The sequence below is a fragment of the Schistocerca americana genome, chromosome 2 (assembly GCF_021461395.2).
Source record: "Schistocerca americana isolate TAMUIC-IGC-003095 chromosome 2, iqSchAmer2.1, whole genome shotgun sequence".
NCBI lineage: Eukaryota > Metazoa > Arthropoda > Insecta > Orthoptera > Acrididae > Schistocerca > Schistocerca americana.
The window spans coordinates 353311281-353333536 of NC_060120.1; the positions used below are offsets into that span (position 1 = coordinate 353311281).

A 22256-nucleotide genomic window follows, 5' to 3' on the forward strand; every position below is an offset into this window, starting at 1 on the left:
TCATTTAAAGACCAGAAGGAGAGCAGTAGAAGGGTGCTGCCTGAAGTGTTTGAAGAGCACGGCTGTGGTCTTTTACGGCCGCAGCAATTTCCGAAGTCCACCAAGAGACCATCTTCAGATGGGGGTAACCCAAGGAAGAAGGGATGGCTGAAACAGCTGCGGAAAGAATGGCGGCAGTCAAAGTCTGTGTAGACTCATCAATACTGCTGTGTGGTAGTACAGGGGGGATGGTAGCAGAGGAGAAGGCACCCCAATCAGCTTTAGAGAAGGCCCACCTGGGAGGGTGACGGTGCGAGACACAATGAAGGAAGGTCAAAACAATCGGGTAATGATCACTGTCACATAAGTCATCATGGACATCCCCCTGAATGGAGGGAAGGAGGCCGGGACTGCAGAAGGAGACGTTAATGGCAGAGAAAGTGCCATGTGCCACACTAAAGTGTGTGGGAATGCTGATGTTTAGTAGACAGAGGTCAAGCCCTACCAGAACAGCTTCAACTGTCCTGCCCAGGGCAGTAGTCATGTGACTACCCAAAGAGGGTTGTGGGCATTTAAGTCACCTAGAAGTACAAAGGGAGTTGTTGAAGAAGGGCGATTAGGGCAAGGGGTGTGGGCGGCCTGTCAGACGGGAGGTAGAGATTATAGATTGTGATTGGAGTGGCCAGATGGACCCTGACAGCAACTGCTTCCAGAGTGGTATGGAGGGGAACCCATTTACTAACAATGTCCTTGTGGACCAAAGTGCAAACACCACCAGAAGCCCTCAAGGGGCCAATTCAGTTCCAACAAAGTGTGGAACCCATGAAGGATGGGTGAGAAAGAATTGACAAAATGGGTCTCCTGGAGAGCAATGCAAGCAGCAGAGTTGGTGGAAAGAAGGGGCTGCAACTCCGGGAGGTGGTGCAAATATTCGTTACAATTCCACTGGAGGATTCTCAAGCTGGAGTCCAAATGGTAAGCAAACGGACTGGAGCCGGTCACGCCGCAGAGTCACCATCCATCACGATAAGGACGGGGTAATGTCCATATAGGTGGGGTCAGACTCTTGTTGGTTCATTGGCTGGAGGAGGGGAAGGTGGCACCTCAAGGGGTACCAGAGGGGCCTCGCCCTTGTTCTTGCGTTTCTGCAGCTTCCCTTGTGAAGGAAGACTGCAGTGAGTTTGGGCACGGAATTGCACCTGGCAATCTTAGCCCCCACCGGCTGTGGATTGCGCGGCCGATGTGGAACTGCAGATCGCCTTTCAAGGGGGTGCCAGGAAGAGGAGTCCCAGGAGGGAGCTCCAGTACGGGCGGCTGCCAAAGAAGAGGAGCACTTCTCTGGCGGGGGAGGGGGAGCAGCACCTGAAGGGGTGGGTATGGGTATTGATGGGGAGGGCGAGGGGCAGTGGGAGAGGGAGGGGGAGGCGGAAGGTGTGGGGCGAATGGGGTGGGGCTGGGAAGAGAAGGGGGTAGGAGGGGGAATGGACGTAACTGAAGCAGAAATAGAAGTGACAGGCACGGGATGGAGACGGTCATACTTTCAACAAGCCTCAGTGTAGGTAAGTCGATGTAAGGTCTTGTACTCTTGAATCTGTCACATACACCAGGCATGCTGGCAAGCGTGGAGGATGCTGCGCATTACAATTTACACACACTAGTGGGGGGAGCACAGGCACTCTCCTCACGGAGGGGGCACCCACAGTCACCACAGAGGGGATCATTGGGGCAGCGGGTAGACATGTGGGCAAACTGTAAGGATTTAAAGCATCTCATCAGTGGTGGAATGTAAGGTATTACATCACACCGATATACCATCACCTTGACCTTCTCTGGGAGGGTATCCCACTCGAAGACCAGGATAAAGGCGGCTGTATCTGTGTGATACTTTTTAGGGCTTCGCTGTACATGGCGGATAAATTGAACTCCTCACCACTCGAGGTTTTCACAGAGCTCCTCACCAGTTTGGAGAAGAAGATACCAGTGGAAACTGATGCCCTGTACAGAGTTCAAAGATTGGAGATTGGTGGTGTGTGACAGAGATTGGGATGTCACTGAGATGGTCACAAGCACACAGGGCTCCAGACTGGGCAGCAGAAGAAGTCTTTATGAGCAAAGAACCGGACTGCATTTTACTCATGGATTCCACTTCGCCATACTTATCTTCAATCGTCTCCACAAAAAACAAAGACTTGGTTGTGGCAAAACTTTCGCCATCTGTCCCAACACAAACCAGGTACCAAGGGAAGGTTTCAACACCCACCGGCGAACTTGACCTCCTTCCCAGGGGGTGGCCAGGGAGGGAAAAGCCGAAGGATCAGAAGGAGGAGTGTCAAGTCTTCTATCACTCTTAGAGACGGCCACAGAATAGCCAGGATGTTGAACCTTTTGTCACTTCATGTGCAAGGCATCTGCCCTAGTACCACCCACTCTTATCAGGGCTCACCCCGTGGGCGCCACCCAGCTACAACAAGGGCCATCTGGCACAGTGGCCATTTCCGGGAATTTTGATGCCCCAAAGTGATGAGCATTGACTCCTTGGCATACACGAGGCGTTAACAGCTCAGATACTAGCAGTGTGATCCCTGTGTTGTCAGGGGGCTCAGCCATGAGGGTACTTAACAGCCCCGCCACGCGGACTGGCTACCATGCTGGTGACCTAGCAGGAAGGGGACCAGGGTGCAAGGGGAAAAGGAAGGGGAGCGGGAGAGGAGCCTGCACCATGGAAACTAGGTTGGGAGTTCAACCCCAAATGGCTCACACTGAACGGGAAACGTTGGAAATGGAGGTCAAACCCCAAGGGGACCAAAAACGCCAAAAAGGAGATGGAAGCAGCAGACTGAACAAGAGCACTTACCAAAACAAAGCCGGGAGGATAGCCAGGTCGATATAAAGAAGTCCACCAACAGCGAAAGGAGGGGGCACGGAGAAAGGAGCAAGGAATGAGAAAGAGGAACAGGGACTGTGTGTAATGGAAGTCTGGAAAAAGGAAGAAGACTGCAATAGCTCAGGGCCCCGTGTGCGCCACACACGTATCCACAAAAGGGACTTTGAGCCCCAGGGGAGGGAGAGAAGTTCAGTAATCAAGAGTAAAAGACAATGTCTTTCCACTGTTAATGTGGAAAGCCTAAATCTCACTAGACTGCATACACTATTTGTGTTTATTTCAAACTCAGTCATTTCCTTTTTAAATTACTTTGAGATTAAAAGCAAACTTTTCTAGATTTTCGTGTAAACTACATTCGCTTTGTTCTGCACATATTTCCATCATACTACACAGACCTAATAATTGTTACACATGCAATCAAATGATGAACTAGTTATCTTGTATTGGACTGGAGACAGCATTTTATTAAAATATTTCACCATTCTACCATTTTGTCAAAATTTTGCAGGTTCTCTCTATCTGTCTCGCTTGCTTGCAACAGAATAGTTAATTGCATTTCGTTTTGTTCATTTCAATGATTTGAAAGTTTCGGAAACTAGCATACCCCACCCTCAATCTGGTTTCATAATTTCTGAACCAATAAGCTCACTTTATTTTTATTTTTATACTATATACATACAGTAATCAGCCAGAACATTATGATCACCAACCTACTATCAATATAAACCAGTTCAGGCAATATCAGTGTCACCTGGCAAGGAATAACTGCTAGTCAGACACATGCACGGTGCATGTAGTGCCAGCGAGTGTACTGCCTGTGTGTAGAAGAGGGAAGGTGCACAATCTGAGTTCGACAGAGGGTAGAATGCGATGGCCTGGAGACTCAGCAAGGGCATTTCGGAAACTGCAAAATTTGTTGTGTGTTTGAGGAGTGCTGTGGTGAGTGTCTTCAACATGTGGTGAAATCAAGGTGAAACTACACCCAGATGTCATGTTGTGGGGGGGGGTTCCCCTAATTACAGATATCAGACTTCATATGGTGGGCAGGCTGGTAGAACAGGACAGGCAGTAAACTGTAGTGGAACATACATTAGACTTTAATGCTGGGCAGAGTTCAAGTGTGTGTGGATGCACAGTGCATCAAAGAGTCCCGAAGATGGGGCTCCACAGCCAAAAGTCCATGCACATGCTAATGTTAACACCACAACATCAACAACTACAACTGAAATGGGCACATGACCATCAGCACTGGACATTGGCACAGTGGCAGAGCACTGATGAATCCTGATACCTTCTTCACAATACTGATGGGAGGGTGTGAATCCAGAGTGTGAATCCATCATCTTCCAGGGCAACAGCTCCTTGGCACCTGTATTGGGGGATGGAGACAGCTAACAGTAGCTACATTACGCTCTGGGAAACATTCATGTTGGCATCCATGGGTCCAGCAGAGCTCATGCAAAAGGCACCATGATGGCCAAGGAGTATCAAACCCAGGTTGCAAACCATGTACACCCCTTTATGATTATTTTGTTTCCTGACGGCAGAGATATTTTTCAGCAAGATAATGCACCATGTCACAAGGAAACAAGCATGATGGAGTGGTTTGAGGAACACAGTGGCGATTTCCAATTGATGTGCTGGCCCCCCCAACTTAATCTGAGCTTGCAGGCATCACAAACACTCCAGTACTATTCAAGACTTGGTGGCCCAAGTGTTCTGCACTCATTCTCCTTTATAGATGAGCTACCCTTTTCTGGAATCCATACAATAAACTAGAGTCTACCATTTGCCTTCCCTTCAACTTTCCATTTCATGCCACTTTGCTAAGTTATGTCTAGGTATTTATCCGATGTGACTGCATTAAGCACCACATCACTTATACTGTATTCAAACAATACGGAATTGTTTTTCCTACTCATCTGCATTAACTTACATGTTGCCATACATAAAGATAGCTGCCATTTGTAACACCAAATGAAAATTGAGAACAAGACCAATCCCCTATCACACTTTGCTGGAGCACTCCCAATAATAACTTTGCACAGTCATTGTTACCCATGCCAAAGATGGACATACTGGCTATTAGGAAGGTGGCCATAAGTTTCTGGTTGATCAGTGTATAATCACAGCGTGGAAGGATTACAGGACATGTGGTCAGCTTTCTCTTACATAACTGACGAGTTCAGATTCAACACGCTGAGATACAGTAGGATGTCATTAAACTCATATTTTACGTAATTTTGCTAAGACCTTCAAGAGAGCTAAGTTAGATGCGTACAGATTCTCTATAAATGAGGAATGTTTGTATATATAGTGCACTTCAAAGCAATACTGCAACAATTTTTTGAAATATTTTATGGCAGCCTCATATAATAAACATAAATGCACTTGAAAGTTATTATTTTAAGGTGATTTTTCAATCTTTTTTAATAAAAAAGATTTTGTGGTTATTTATTTTAAAATTGAACTGAAGAATTAATGCTTACCTCCTTTGCCATTGTGCAATATGGGCAGTATGTCTTCGAGAATATCACAACTGCATCACTAGCAATCAAATTTTTGACAAGTTCACCTACTCCAGTATCACTCATTTTGGCAGTTTTACTAGCACCTAAACCCATTTAAAATGAAGTATTAATGGCTGAAAACAGAGAAATGTGGCACTGTAAGTGAAACAATGGTGAGGTTGTGTACTGATACACTGACATACTTTATGTATTCTTTCTATAAGTCATATGGTCATATCTAGATACATTCACTGAAAAGTTCCAAAAATGTTACAGTTCTTCAAAGCAGGTGCACATGATATTAACATTTCAGACAACATGGTTTTTATCTCAAATTTGTCCACATGAAAGAAACAGATTTTAACTGTTTCTTACAAGGACTGACAGTAACTCCAGAACTATAAGGAGTAATTTAAAGTTTTTTTGCGTTTTAATGCAAGGTTTACAAGAACAATGTTGACTGATTTTTGGAAATATAAATCTATTCGCAGTGAAATGAAGTACTAATGTAGTAAAATATGTGATAAGAATATAATAGAGGGAAACATTCCACGTGGGAAAAATATATCTAAAAACAAAGACGATGTAACTTATCAAACGAAAGCGTTGGTATGTTGATAGACACACAAACAAACAAACAAACACAAACACACACACAAAATTCAAGCTTTCGCAACCCACGGTTGCTTCATCAGGAAAGAGGGAAAGATGAAAGGATGTGGCTTTTAAGGGAGAGGGTAAGGAGTCATTCCAATCCCGGGAGCGGAAAGACACCTTAGGGGGCAAAAAAGGACAGGTATACACTCGCGCGCGTGCACACACATCCATCCGCACATATACAGACACAAGCAGACATTTATCGTATGGATGTGTGTGTGTGTGTGTGTGTGTGTGTGTGTGTGTGTGTGCGGGTGCGCGCGAGAGTGTATACCTGTCCTTTTTTCCCCCTAAGGTAAGTCTTTCCGCTCCCGGGATTGGAACGACTCCTTACCCTCTCCCTTAAAACCCACATCCTTTCGTCTTTCCCTCTCCTTCCCTCTTTCCTGATGAAGCAACTGTGGGTTGCGAAAGCTTGAATTGTGTGTGTGTGTGTGTGTGTGTGTGTGTGTGTGTGTGTGTGTGTGTGTGTGTGTGATATCGCTTTCTTTTGGTAAGTTACATCATCTTTGTTTTTAGATATAAAAATATGTGATAAGTTTTATAACAAATCACAGCCAAAGATATACAACACATGTTAAGGTTATTACTACTTTCAGGCAACGTTAATGAAAACATCATCAAAGTGCACAATCTAGGAGCTATTCCGCCAACACATTCTAACTTTTAAGTGATGTGTAAAAAATCTTACAGTGGTAAATGCAAAAGGCCCCATGTACCTATGTCAGAATCCTGCCTCAGCTGTTACACCCAATCTATATTGCCAATTTTAACTTAAGGAACCGTTGTCCACAGTGATTGTATGTTATTGTAAGGAAGGGACTGGAATACAGCAATAAATCACAATCCCATTTTTTTTAAACCTTGGATATCCAGATTTCAGCTATAAATAGCCATCTTCACTCCTACAATACAAGGAAATTACAGAATCAAAACCAATTGACACAAAACAATACATAAAACATCACACTATCCAATAAAAATCATCCAGTTTAGTCAACATACTATTTGAGTGATTTATAATCCAACAAACTCCCAGCAGTACATCTCATCATACAACTTGGCTGGTGTACAGGCAGAAAGAAATTGACGGGATTATTTACAAGTGCAGCAGCCCCAGTCTGCGTCATGTAGTATAAGCAACATTATCTATATTCCAAAAACTAGCTAATCCAGTTCCTTTCCAATATAGAAGTTTAAAACCCATTTTCATTACATAAAGTTGGCAAGTATATTTGCATATCACCTTTATAATACATCAAGTAATGCCTATTTGCGACACGTTTATTCCTATGTTAGTGGTGAAGTGGTCCACCAAACCTTATGCAAAAGATCGTGAATTGCTTCATACAACTTTTGACAAATTGCAATTGGTATGTAACTATTCTTTATCAAGATAAAGAAAAAGTTTTTTAAATTTTTATTTCGAATGTGATTTAACAGTTCTGTAGGGGACAGTTGTATTGCCCAATTAACGATCTTTGGCATAAAATTTGATGGATCATATGAATAAACACACTGTAACTCAGCATTTTTTTTGATGTACTTTAAAGGTGATACACAAATTTACTTGCTGATTTTATTTATTAAAAATTAGTTTTAAACTACTATATCGGAAAGAAACTGAGTCCGCCAGTTTTTGGAATATAAAGGGTATTAGTTATGCAACATGACACTAACTGACACTGCAGAACCTGGTGTGAACAAACTCCTCAGTTTCTTTCTGTCTGCACATCAATCAAGTCATATAGTGACATGTACTGCTGGAAGTTTGTTGGATTATAACTCACTCAAAAATTATGTTGACTCAAAATTCTTTGAGAATAACATGTTTTGCTTAATGTTTTATGTAAATTTCCTTGTATTTTAGCACTTAAGATGAAATTTGGATATGCAAGAATAAAAAAAAAAACTAATGGACTTGTGACTGACAGCTATGTTCTTATCTTTCCTTATGATCCATATAGCAATATAGCACAAAATTATGTTGTTTCTACTCTTTCCTTCTGCGCCTACCTACATAGCCTGTTCGCCACCATACAATGCATGGTGGATGGTACCTTGTACCAATGCTAGACATTCCCTTTCTTATTCTGCTTGCAAATGAAACAAGGGAAAAGTCTACGAGTCCTGATTTCTCTTACCTTGTATTCATGGTACCTACACGAAATGTATATTGGGGCAGCAGATTCTTTCTGCATGCCTTCACCATGGGTCCAGTGAAGCTCGTGCAAGGCACTATGATGGCCAAGGAGTATCAAACACAGGTTGCAAACCATCTACACCTCTTCATGACTTATGTTTCCTGACAGCAGAGATGATGCACCACGTCACAAGGAAACGAGCGTGATGGAGGGGTTTGAGGAACACAGTGGCGATTTCCAATTGGCCTTCCAACTTAATCTGAGCTTGCAGGCATTACAAACACTTCAGTACTACTCAAGACTGGGTGGCCCAAGTGTTCTGTACTCAGTCTCCTTTATCTAAGGGGTGTTCAAAAATCAACGAGCCGGAGGCATAATTACAGCAACCAGTACCTTTATGTTAGAAGTATTGACCCTGGCTGTTGAGACACTTGTCCCACTGTGACAAGGCAGTGAATGGCTGTCTCAAACAATTCCTGGGGCTGCAATGTTAACCAGTTCTGCATGCACAGCTGGACGTCGTCGTCCGAGGTGAATCATTTGCCCCTCAGAGGCTTTTTATTGGAACAGGCTTTTTATGGGAACCAAAAATTCACTTCTTCTGATTCACTTCCTGCAGCACAGGACAACATTTAATGCCCAGTGTTACCCACAAACCTTGACCACCCTTTGCCAAGCGATCAAATCAAAACGACCGGGCAATATCACCAATGGGGTCATTCTGCTCCACGAGAATGTAAAGCCTCATACGGCCAACACAGTCGTGGCACTCCTGCAGAAATTCAAATGGGAGCTTCTTGGCCACCCTCCATACAGTCCGGAGCTCTCTCCCAGTGATTACGCCATTTTTGGGTCCCTTAAAAGGCACTGAGGGGCGAACGATTCACCTCAGATGACGACGTCCAGCTGTGTACGCGGAACTGGTTAACATCGCAGCCCCGGGAATTTTATGAGACAGCCATTCACCACCTTGAGTCAGAGTGGGACAAGTGTCTCAACAGCCAGGGTCAATACTTCTAACATACAGGTCCTGGTTTCTGTAATTATGCCTCTGGCTAGTTTCTTTTTGAATGTCCCTTATAGATGAGCAACCCTTTTCTGGAATCATCCTAATAAACTAGAGTCCACCATTTTCCTTCCCTTCAACTTTCAATTTCATGTCACTTTGCTAAGTTATGTCTAGGTATTTAGCTGACTTGCATCAAGCAGCACACCACTTATACTTTATTCAAACAACACAGAATTGTTTTTCCTACTCATCTGCATTAACTTACATGTTGCCACATGTAGAGCAAGCTGCCATTTGAAACACCAAATGAAAACCGAGTCATCCCCTATTCTTCTACATTCACTAAACAATGACACTTTCCCAAACAACTAAAGTGCCATCAGTAAATAGTCTCAGATTGCTGCTTGTCCTATCACACAGATCACTGATGTATACAGATAACAAGAGCAATCCCCTATCGCACTTCGCTGGAGCACTCCCAATAACAACTTTGCGTCTGAGGAACACTTGCCATACACGACATCGTATTGGATTCTAATACTAAAAAATGTTACAGCTTCTCATATATCTAAGACCTATCCCATATGCTCAGACCTTTATTGACAATCTGTTGTCTGGCACTGTTTCAAATATTTTTCCAGACACCTAGGGATAAGTAATCTGCTGGTTGCTCTTCATGTTTTGCAAGATACTGTGCTAGTAGAGGGCAAGCAGAGTTTAGAATGAGTGATACTTTCTAAATGTTGACGATTTGTGAACATTATCTCACAGATATTTATTATATTCAAACTTAAAATATGCACAATAATTCTGCATCAAACCAACATTAAGGATATTGTTCTGCAATTCTGCAGATCTTTCTTGTATAAAATAGACTTCTGTCCATTTTTCCAGTCACCTGGGACTTTAATTTGGGCAAGAAACATACAAAACAGGCAAGGCAAGCAAGGGGCCAATGCCACAGACTTCTCTCTCTAAAACTGAAGTAGGATTCCACCCAGACATGGCAACTTATTAGCTTTCAACTTTAATTTCTTTCTAACACTAGAGATATAGATTTCCTACATCCACTACAGAAGATTGTACAGCAGTCAAATGATGGTAAATCTGTACAGTCCTCCTGCTAAAATGATTTTTTTTAATGCAAAATTTAACACACTAGCTTTTCTTCTGCCGTCTTCTTTTTAATACCAGAATGATCAATGAGTGATGGAATGAAGATTTCAACCTGCTTAGCAATTTTACATAAGACCAGAATTTCCTAGGATTCTCAGCAAGATCTTTCACCGACATATGATGGTGAAACATATGATGGTGAAAGTAGCTGTATTCTTCATGCATTGATCTTTTTCCATCAGCTTTCACCTGTCGACATTTGTGTGTCCTTTTTTGAACTGTGAATGCATCAATCTGTTTCCTCAGCAGTTTCCGAATTTTATTAAAAAACCAGATGGGGAAGGGGGGTCTTTTCCATTCTTACTCCACATATTTAGCCCTTACTTCCCCCAGAGTGTGACTGGCAGTTCACACTTTGCCCACAATTTCCATGTCCATACTGGGACTAAATTATATCCATTCACTGTCTAAGTAGGTTACTAACAACAATTTATCTGCTTTATCCAACATGGTCTCCTAGCTTTTTTCATGGATTTGTTAACTTTAGTAACCATAAAGGCTATAATGACATTTTGATCGCTAACTCCAGTCTCTACACAGACACTTTTCATAAAGTCACAACTTTTTGTAGTATGAGGTACAAAATGTTAGCATTGCATATAGGTTGTCCAACTAGTTACTCATGACATATTTCAGAGACTGTGTTTCAGAAAGTTGTCAGGTGTGCAATGACTCCATAGACGTCTCAATTTATACTTTTGTATATTATAGTTGCCTCTGACTAATATTGCATGATGAGTGTACTTCCGAACTACTCAATGTAGACCTCCTTTGAAAGATTCTACAACTGCCACTGCAGAGTCAGAAAGCTGGTAAAAAACATACAACGAACTTGAGTTCACCGAGTGTCATTACGTCCAGATAGCTTTGTAATCAGACTTAATTTTGACCTCAACACACACACTATGTGTGTCTATTACTATGAACACTCATTCCATTCCATGACGTCTGACTCATCCTTTTAATGTAGATTCTGGGTCTCATTAAGTATTTTGGTGTTTTCTACTCCAGGTTTCATTCAGCTCTTGGTTCCGAGTACAAGTTGAGTGCAACAACTTTCCAACGTGGTGACAAACTGAGAGAACCTGTTACAAATGCTTTGGCAATTTACTGTTCAAATTGTGATATTCTGAGTGTTTTGCTTCTTTATAGCAACACAACTTTGTGAACATGAAATTACCAATATGCTGACAATATGCGGCATGAACAAGGACATCTGTAAGAACCCGAGTACACAATTTCATAAAGTTATTATATAAAACTTAAAAATTTGTAAACAGGATCTGTTACAAAACTACCTGACAGATTAAAATTGTTTGCTGGATCAGAACAACCTACACTCCTCTACAGTGTGAAACATTTGTTCTGGAAACAACACTTAAAAGTCATTCTCTGCAACCAGTAAACCCACCAAGTCTTTATGGAATCAAACTCTTATGTATAAAATTGCTTCAAATGTCTGATTACTTCACAAATCAACTGACATGTTAAAATATTTGAGGTAAAGTATGTTAGTCAGGAAACATTGAGAAAACATTTGAAACTGAACTTGCCAAGTGCTCTCATTCTCAAATACTGGATGATTATAATCCACGTATTCCAATGTCACAACAACTGCAACGGACAGACATATTACCAAATTGCTTTGGCACATAAGAAGTAAAATGTGGTCGACAGCCCGCACATCATTTGCTAAAATGGATGATAAATCAGACAGCAAACCCAAGCTGGAGCGTAAATTGTTAAAAGAGGGGCATTCCAGCAGGAAGTGACGGACAGTTAAAATTTGGGTGCAATGTGTAGAAAATGGTGGGGTAGCACCCCTTAGCAAATGACGATGGCTAAAATGGCAGTGCCCAATACGCAGCCGAGTTAAAAGAATCTCCTCCCGGTGGGAGTGCCAAGAGAAGGTCGTTGAAGGTGCTGGGAGAGGCTTAATAAGCCAAAGCTTATTCCTATGAAGGGAGGACCATTGGCAATGCCAAAGGGACACCACATTCTGACAGACTGCAACACAGAGATCATTGGAGGGAATATAGGTACTCTCAGACTGAGGTACGAGACTGCAACCTTGGCAGCAATATCAGCAGCCTCGTTTCCTGCAGACCGACATGACCAGGGACCCACAGAAACATGACACTGGCTCCACGAAGAGTGAGCATGTGACAGTTTTCCTGGACCCACTTTACTAAGGGATGAGCAGTGTACAGCGCACATAGACTTCGGAGGGCACTGAGTGAGTCTGAGCAGAGGACACAATTGGAAAGGCTGTGTTGCTGGATGTACTCCATAGCCTGGTACAAGGCAAAAAGCTTGGCTGTAAATACTGAGGAGTGTGCCGGAAGCAGATATCAAAAGACATGGGTGCCAATGACAAAGGCACACCCGACCGCACAGGCAGTCTGAGAGCCATCAGTGTAGACAAAGGTACTATCGTGACGTTCCATGAAAAGGTCATGAAACTGGAGGCGATAGACCGAGGCTGGAGTGGTGTCCTTAGGAAGCGAATGAAAGCCAAGGTTAACATTGGCTGCTGCACGAAGCCAAGGCAGCGAAGGGTTCACACCCACTGGGAAAGTTGCAGATAGTGTGAAGTTAAGCCATCATTGCAAGTGGCAAAAGCGGACTCCAGGAGGTAATAGAGAAGAGGGACAAGCCACTTACTGACGATGAAAGGAATCATCAAAGGAGAAGGCATAAGAGGTGTGGCCACGCATGGCAGACAAACGGCATGCATACCTGCTGAGGAGAAAGTCACGGCGGTAGGACAGAGGTAGTTCAGCAGCTTCAGTAAACACTCTCTCAACTGGGCTGGTGTAAAAGGCACCCATGGCCAATGGATACCATGATAGTGTTGAGACGGCATAAGAGGGATGGGCGTGCAGACGTACAAACAAAGCACCCATAGTCAAGTTTCGAACGGAGGAAGGTGGTTCGATTGGCACTCCGGAAAGTACCATTGAGGGCATGTAGGAGATTGAGGGACTGCGTACAGCAGGCTGCCAGGTAAGACACATGGGAGGACCAAGAGTGTTTCCTATCTAGCATGAGCCCCAGATATTTTGTAGTTTTAATGAACAGAAGGGCAACAGGCCCAAGATGTAGAGATGGTGGGAGAAACCATTTGCGCTGCCAGAAATTCAGACAGACGGTTTTGTCAGGGGAAAAGCGAAAGCCATTGTCGAGGACAAGGCTCAGAACAGAATCCTGAGGCACGCCATTTTCCTGGGTAAAGGTGTCCGACAAGACAGAACCCACATGCACCTTGAAAACTCGCTCTTGTAAAAAGCCCGAAGAAAACAGGGCAGGCGCCCACGGAAGCCCCACGTGTATAGAGTACGGAGGATACAAGTTCTCCAGCAGGTGTTGTAGGCCTTCTCCAAATCAAAAAACACGGCCAGTCTGGGATTTCAGCAGAAAACCATTCATGACATGGGTGGACAAAGTAACAAGATAGACAACTGCAGAACACTGCACTCGAAATCCACGCTGTGCATTTGTCAGTAAATTGTGAGACTCGAGCCATCACACCAGCTGGGCATGAATCATACATTCCATCACCTTGCAAACCCAGCTGGTAAGAGAGATGGGGCGGTAACTACACTCCTGGAAATGGAAAAAAGAACACATTGACACCGGTGTGTCAGACCCACCATACTTGCTCCGGACACTGCGAGAGGGCTGTACAAGCAATGATCACACGCACGGCACAGCGGACACACCAGGAACCGCGGAGTTGGCCGTTGAATGGCGCTAGCTGCGCAGCATTTCTGCACCGCCGCCGTCAGTGTGAGCCAGTTTGCCGTGGCATACGGAGCTCCATCGCAGTCTTTAACACTGGTAGCATGCCGCGACAGCGTGGACGTGAACCGTATGTGCAGTTGACGGACTTTGAGCAAGGGCGTATAGTGGGCATGCGGGAGGCCGGGTGGACGTACCGCCGAATTGCTCAACACGTGGGGCGTGAGGTCTCCACAGTACATCGATGTTGTCGCCAGTGGTCGGCAGAAGGTGCACGTGCCCGTCGACCTGGGACCGGACCGCAGCGACGCACGGATGCACGCCATGACCGTAGGATCCTACGCAGTGCCGTAGGGGACCGCACCGCCACTTCCCAGCAAATTAGGGACACTGTTGCTCCTGGGGTATCGGCGAGGACCATTCGCAACCGTCTCCATGAAGCTGGGCTACGGTCCCGCACACCGTTAGGCCGTCTTCCGCTCACGCCCCAACATCGTGCAGCCCGCCTCCAGTGGTGTCGCGACAGGCGTGAATGGAGGGACGAATGGAGACGTGTCGTCTTCAGCGATGAGAGTCGCTTCTGCCTTGGTGCCAATGATAGTCGTATGCGCGTTTGGCGCCGTGCAGGTGAGCGCCACAATCAGGACTGCATACGACCGAGGCACACAGGGCCAACACCCGGCATCATGGTGTGGGGAGCGATCTCCTACACTGGCCGTACACCACTGGTGATCGTCGAGGGGACACTGAATAGTGCACGGTACATCCAAACCGTCATCGAACCCATCGTTCTACCATTCCTAGACTGGCAAGGGAACTTGCTGTTCCAACAGGACAATGCACGTCCGCATGTATCCCGTGCCACCCAACGTGCTCTAGAAGGTGTAAGTCAACTACCCTGGCCAGCAAGATCTCCGGATCTGTCCCCCATTGAGCATGTTTGGGACTGGATGAAGCGTCGTCTCACGCGGTCTGCACGTCCAGCACGAACGCTGGTCCAACTGAGGCGCCAGGTGGAAATGGCATGGCAAGCCGTTCCACAGGACTACATCCAGCATCTCTACGATCGTCTCCATGGGAGAATAGCAGCCTGCATTGCTGCGAAAGGTGGACATACACTGTACTAGTGCCGACATTGTGCATGCTCTGTTGCCTGTGGTTCTGTCAGTGTGATCATGTGATGTATCTGACCCCAGGAATGTGTCAATAAAGTTTCCCCTTCCTGTGACAATGAATTCACGGTGTTCTTATTTCAATTTCCAGGAGTGTAGAAAGAAGGTTTTTGTCCTTACTGGGCTTAGGTATTGGTATGACTGTGGCTTCACGCCAGCATCCAGGAAACGTGCCCTCTGCCCAGATGTGGTTGTACGTGATAAGCAGAAAGTGCTTGGCCACAAGGGAAAGGTGCTGCAACATCTGAATGTGGATGGCGTCTGGCCCTGGGGCGGAGGATCATGATGAACTGAGAGCGTGATCTAGCTCCCTCATAGTAAAGACAGCATTGTAGCACTCACGATTCAGAGAAGAGAAGGGTATTGCCTGAGCCCCTCCACTCACTTCCAATGGTGGAAGGCAGGGTGATAGTGAGAATAGCTCAAAACTTCTACAAAATGGTGGCCCAAGGTGTTGGAGATAGCAACACGGTCCACAATGACATTGTCAGTGACTGTCAGGTCGGAAATTGGGGAATGGATCTTGGTTCCAGAGAACCGTCGGAGGTTGGGCCACACGATGAAGCGAGGTTTGGAACTGTTAAAAGAACTAGTGAATGAAAGCCAGCTACCTCTTTTGCTATCCCAAATAACGTGACAACACTTTGCATGCATCTGTTTATAGTGAATGCAGTTTGCCAGTGTAGGGTGGAGGTTAAAAACATGGAGAGCACATCTACATGCGCGAACTGTGTCACAGCATGCTTCAGTCCACCAAGGGACTGAGACAAGACATGGTTGAGAGGAAGTGCGGGGGATGGAACTTTTTGCAGCAGTAAGGATAACATGTGTGAGATATTCGACCTGGTCATCACAACTAAGGAAATCTTGTTCTTTGAAGGCTGCTGGGGAGGAGTAAAGCTGCCATTTAGGCATGCACACGGTTAGGGTAGGAGTCAGCAAACGGATAGCACACAGCAAATGGTCACTCAAGCAGGTTTAAGAACAGACCACTCAAGACGATGGGCAAGCTGGGCAGTGCAGAAGGATAGGTCCAAATGGGAATAGGTGTGCAAGGAGTCGGAAAGGAAAGTGGGTACTCCAGTGTTAAAGCAGAAGAGGTTAAGGTGGTTAAGAAGGTCAGCCAAGAGGACACCTCTGACAGGTCCTGGGAGAACCCCAAAGAGGATGATGTGTGTTAAAGTCACCGAGTAGCAAAAATGCAGGAGGCAGCTGTCCAATAAAATGAAGGAAGCCTGCCCTGGTGACAGCAAATGATGGAGGGACGTATAGTGCACAGAGGATAAATGTCAGGTGAGGAAGGAAAAGACAAACTGCCACAGCTTGAAGATTGGTAGTCAGCAAGATGGGTTGACTATGAATGTCAACCTGTATGAGCAGCATTATGCCCCCATGAGAGGGAATGCCAACCTCAGGGGGAAGGTCAAAATGAATCATAAGAAATGTGAAAGATCAAAGCAGTCATGAGGGCACAATTTTGTTTCCTGAAGGCAGAGTACAAGCAGATGCTGTGACGCTAAAAGCAGCTGTAAATCCCCTCTGTGGGACCGAAGGCCACAAAGGTTCCACTGGAGGAGAGTCATGATGAAGAGATGTGAGGGTTTTTTGTTTTGTTTTGGTTTTAGGGCGCAAAACTTCTATGGTCATTAGCGCCCGGTCCGTGACTTAGGAAACAGTAAAAAAACCGAAATTGAAAACCAGCAGCAATGGGAATGAAAGTCATAAAATTGGAGAAACTAAAAGCAGAAGGAAGGCTTAAAAATCCACTACAGAAAGGGGTTGGTTATCCCCAAAAAAAAGCTTAAAATGACTGACGTCATTTCACTGGCACTAATAAACTTGAGAACGCGGTCGGCTGAGCGCGTGTCATCTGCTAAAATCGACGATAGATCAGGCGATAGCTGTAGACGGGAGCGTAACGGATTAAAATAGGGGCACTCAATTAAAAGGTGTCTTACCGTCCACAGCTGAGAGCAGTGGGGACAGAGTGGGGGAGGATCGCCGCTTAAAAGATGTCGATGGCTAAAAAGACAGTGCCCTATCCGGAGTCTAGTTAAAATTACCTCCTCCTGACGACGCGTTCAGGAGGAAGAGGTCCAAGCACAAGGAAGAGCTTTCATGTCCCGCAATTTATTATGGGTTAGTGTCGACCAATGCGTGTGCCATAAATGAACAACACGTCGACATAGAACGCTCCGTAGATCGGCAAAGGGAATCGATTGAATAGCTGGCCGAGGAAGAGAGACTGCAGCCTTGGCTGCAATATCGGCCGCCTCATTTCCACAGATACCAACGTGTCCCGGGAGCCAGAGGAATGCCACCGAGACGCCCCCCAGGTGGAGCAAGCGCAGACAGTCCTGAATCCGGTGGACCAGAGGGTGCACAGGATAAAGAGCTTGGAGACTGAGGAGAGAGCTGAGAGAATCTGAGCAGATAACATACTGTATCCGCTGATGGCGGCGGATGTAGTGGACAGCCTGGAGAACAGCGTAAAGCTCCACAGTATAAACCGAACACTGGTCAGGAAGCCGAAAGTGATTTGGGGTGTCGCCAACAATATAGGCACTCCCTACACCTAACGATGTTTTCGAGCCGTCGGTGTAAATAAATGTGGCGTCCATCATTTGTGCACATAGAGCAGCAAATGCCCGACGATAAACAAGTGAAGGGGTACCATCCTTGGGAAATCGACAAAGGTCACGGAGCAGGCAGATCCGGGGACGGAGCCAAGGCGGTGCTGTACCCCAAGTTGTCAAGAAGGTTTTAGGAAAGCGGAAGGAAAGCGAATGGAGCAGTTGACGGAAGCGGACTCCCGGTGGCAGTAGGGAGGAGGGGCGGCCTGCATACCCTACATCAAAGGAGGCGTCGAAAAAAATGTCATGGGCTGTATTAGCAGGCATGGAAGACAGATGGCTAGCATAACGGCTCAGAAGGACTGTTCGCCGATTGGACAGCGGAGGTTCAGCAGTCTCAGCATAAAGGCTTTCCACAGGGCTGGTGTAAAAAGCTCCAGACACTAAACGTAATCCACGGTGGTGGATAGAGTTGAGACGCCGAAGAATTGAGGGCCGAGCAGAGGAGTAGACTATGCTTCCATAGTCCAATTTCGAGTGCACTAAGGCGCGATAGAGGCGGAGAAGGACCACTCGGTCCGCTCCCCAGGAGGTACCATTCAGGACACGGAGGGTGTTGAGGGAACGCAGACAGCGAGCCGAAAGATAGGAAACGTGGGAGGACCAGCACAGTTTTCTGTCAAACATAAGACCCAAGAATTTAGCGACGTTTGAAAACGGAAGGTTGACAGGACCTAGATGTAAGGAGGGCGGAAGAAACTCCTTACGTTGCCAAAAATTAACACAAACGGTCTTACTGGGAGAAAAACGGAAGCCGGTTTCGATGCTCCAAGAGTGGAGGCGATTGAGACATCCTTGAAGACGTCGTTCAAGAAGGCTGGTCCGTTGAGAGCTGTAGTAGATGGCAAAATCGTCCACGAAGAGGGAGCCCGAGACATCAGGAAAGAGAATCCATAATGGGATTTATGGCGATGGCAAACAGTACAACACTCAGCACGGAGCCCTGGGGTACCCCGTTTTCTTGGGAGAAAGTACGGGAGAGAGTAGTGTTCACCCGCACCCTAAATGTGCGTGCTGCCATAAATTCACGAAGAAAAAGGGGCAGCCGACCTCGAAAGCCCCCAGAGAACAGTGTGCGGAGGATGCCTGTCCTCCAACAGGTATCGTATGCTCTCTCCAGATCAAAAAAATATTGCTACTGTTTGGCGTTTCCGGAGAAAATTGTTCATGATATAAGTGGAGAGAGCAACAAGATGGTCAACTGCAGAACGATGCTTTCGCAATCCGCATTGGGCAGGTGTTAAAAGACTGCGGGATTCCAGCCACCACGCTAAACGGTAATTCACCATACGCTCCAAAACCTTACAGACACTACTCGTGAGAGAAATGGGGCGATAGCTAGAGGGGAGATGTTTGTCCTTTCCAGGTTTCGGAACAGGAACGACGATAGCTTCCCGCCATCGTCTGGGAAAAGTACTGTCCGTCCAAATTCGATTATAAAGGTGAAGGAGGTAACACAGACTATGGGTTGATAAATGCAGCAACATTTGGACGTGGATACCATCTGGTCCTGGGGCAGAGGAGCGAGAAGAAGAGAGTGCATGTTGGAGTTCCCGCAAGGAAAAACAGTATTGTAGCTTTCGTGATTTTGAGAGGAGAAAGCAAGAGGTCGCACTTCCGCTGCACGTTTCTTCGGGAGAAACGCTGGCAGGTAATTTGAAGAGCTCGAAATCTCAGCAAAGTGCTGACCCAACGAGTTAGAAATTGCGACGGGGTCCACTAATGTGTCATGCGCGACAGTGAGCCCAGAGACTGGGGAGAAACTAGGCGCGCCTGAGAACCGTCGAAGCCGACTCCAAACTTCCGAGGAGGGAGTGAAGGTGTTAAATGAGCTAATAAAGAATTTCCAGCTTGCCTTCTTGCTATCGCGGATGACACGACGGCATCGCACTCGGAACTGCTTATAGCGGATACAGTTGGCCAAAGTAGGATGGTGGCGGAAAACGCGGAGAGCACGTCGCCGCTCACGTATTGCATCACGGCATGCCTCGTTCCACCAAGGAACTGGGGGACGCCGGGGGAATTCGGAGGTGCGTGGTATTGAATGTTCCGCAGCTGTAAGAATAACGTCGGTAATATGTGTGACCTCATCGTCGACGCTGGGAAAGTGACGGTCATCGAAAGTCGCTAGAGACGAAAAAAGTGTCCAATCGGCTTGGGCAAACTTCCAGCGTCGCGGGTGCATGTAGGGCAGTTGAGGCTGCAGTCTAAGGACACATGGAAAGTGGTCACTCGAGTGTGTATCAACAAGGGCGAACCATTCGAAGCGCCGAGCTAGCGGAACAGTACCGACCGCAAGGTCCAAATGAGATAAATTTGTCGTGGAGGCAGACAAAAATGTAGGGACCCCAGTGTTGAGGCAAACTAGATCTGCTTGGTGGAAGACGTCTAGCAATAGTGAGCCACGTGGACAAGGATGTGGAGATCCCCAAAGCGGGTGGTGGGCATTGAAGTCCCCAACCAGCAAATATTGGGGTGGAAGCTGACCAAGAAGGTGAAGGAGATCAGCTCGTGCCATTGGTGTGGACGATGGAATGTATACAGTACAAAGAGAGAACATGTATCCGGAAAGGGAAAGACGGACGGTGACAGCTTGGAAGGAAGTGTTTAAATGGATTGGGTGATAATGGAGAGTTTCATGGAGAAGAATCATGAGTCCTCCATGTGCTGGAGTGCCTTCAACAGAGGGGAGATCATATCGGATGGACTGAAAATGAGGGAGAACAAAGCGGTCATGGGGACGCAGCTTTGTTTCCTGAAGACAGAAGATGACCGGCGAGAAGGATCGTAAGAGGATCGACAATTCATCCCGATTGGCTCGAATACCGCAGATATTCCAGTGGATAATGGACATAGGGTGAACAGAAAATGGAGGAATGTGACCAAGGTCGCTGTCAACTCAACGACTGCTCTGAGCTTGCGACCGACAGCATGGAATGGCATTCAGCCGAAGGCAGAAGATCCTGATCCATAGGTTGGTCAGGAGCAGCTCCTGCCACCAGCGATCAGCCGGTTGATCGGCCGCCAGCAGTGCGCCTCGGCGACACAGACGGCCGAGGGCGATTTCTGCCAGGTGGTGCTGTAGATGGGACACGCCTTGGCGGAGAAGGAGAGGAACTGGGTTTCTTTGTAGCCTTCTTGGAAGTATGATGTTTAGAGGAAGGAGGAACTGATGGTTGGGAAGTTGCCGTACGTAAAAACTCTTCACGAGTATGCTCTTTTTTCGAAGTCTTGGTGTCTGACTTTTGGGCTCGAGATTTAGCAGAACTCGACGAAGGGTGAGCCAGAGAGTGGGCAGGTGAAAGTGGTGAGGTTTGCGCTGGCCGATCTGACGACCGTGGCACTAAAGGTGAGGTCGCAAGTCTGCGTGGCCGCCTCCTTTGTTGGCCGAGGAGAAGCAAGGACAGTGCTGTATTTTCCTTTCTGAGGCACGGTAGGCTGTCGACTGGCGAATAATTTTCGAGCAGCAAAGGTCGACACCTTTTCCTTTACTCTAATTTCCTGGATGAGCTTTTCGTCCTTAAAAACGGGACAATCGCGAGAGGAAGCAGCGTGGTCACCCATACAGTTGATGCAGCGAGGGGATGGAGGTGGACAAGCACCCTCATGGGCATCCTTGCCACACGTAACACATTTGGCCGGATTGGAACAGGACTGGCTGGTGTGATTGAACCGCTGACACCGATAGCAAAGCGTAGGGTTTGGGACGTAAGGGCGAACGGAAATTATCTCATAGCCTGCTTTGATTTTCGGTGGGAGTTGAACTTTGTCAAATGTCAAGAAGACAGTGCGGGTTGGAATGATGTTCGTGTCAACCCTTTTCATAACCCTATGAACAGCCGTTACGCACTGGTCAGACAGGTAGTGCTGAATTTCTTCGTCAGACAATCCATCGAGGGAGCATGTATAAACGACTCCAAGCGAGGAATTTAAAGTACGGTGCGGTTCCACCTGGACAGGGAAGGTGTGTAGTAGTGAGGTACGCAGCAATTTTTGTGCCTGGAGGGCACTGACTGTTTCTAACAACAGGGTGCCATTCTGTAATCTGGAACAAGACTTTACAGGACCTGCAATTGCGTCGACACCTTTCTGAATAATGAAAGAGTTGACCGTGGAGAAGTCGTGACCTTCGTCAGACCGAGAAACAACAAGGAACTGCGGCAACGATGGAAGAACTGACTGTGGCTGGGACTCAGTGATCTTACGTTTGTGAGCAGACATAGTGGAAGGTGAGGAAACCATTGCGGAAGAATCCTCCATGATTACCGGCGTCTCCGATGGCGTGCTCCTCCCTTGTGGGGGCCCTCTCTGAGGGCACTCCCGCCTTAGGTGATTGTTCACACCTCAGGTC

At 46.4% G+C, this 22256-nt stretch overlaps 1 protein-coding gene across 3 annotated transcripts in view; it reads right to left on the bottom strand.

Annotated features, from left to right (window-relative positions):
* LOC124596081 (glutaredoxin) overlaps window positions 1-22256 on the bottom strand; it is a 75418-nt gene that overhangs the window by 38524 nt on the left and 14638 nt on the right. For 2 of the 3 annotated variants that reach the window (XM_047135065.1, XM_047135067.1), the window contains exon 3: window positions 5353-5477. In XM_047135065.1, coding sequence (XP_046991021.1) covers window positions 5353-5457 — 105 coding nt within the window. In that variant the 5' untranslated portion in view covers window positions 5458-5477. Of the gene's footprint in view, window positions 1-5352; window positions 5508-22256 lie in introns of all 3 variants that reach the window. The other variant, XM_047135064.1, reaches the window with a different exon arrangement.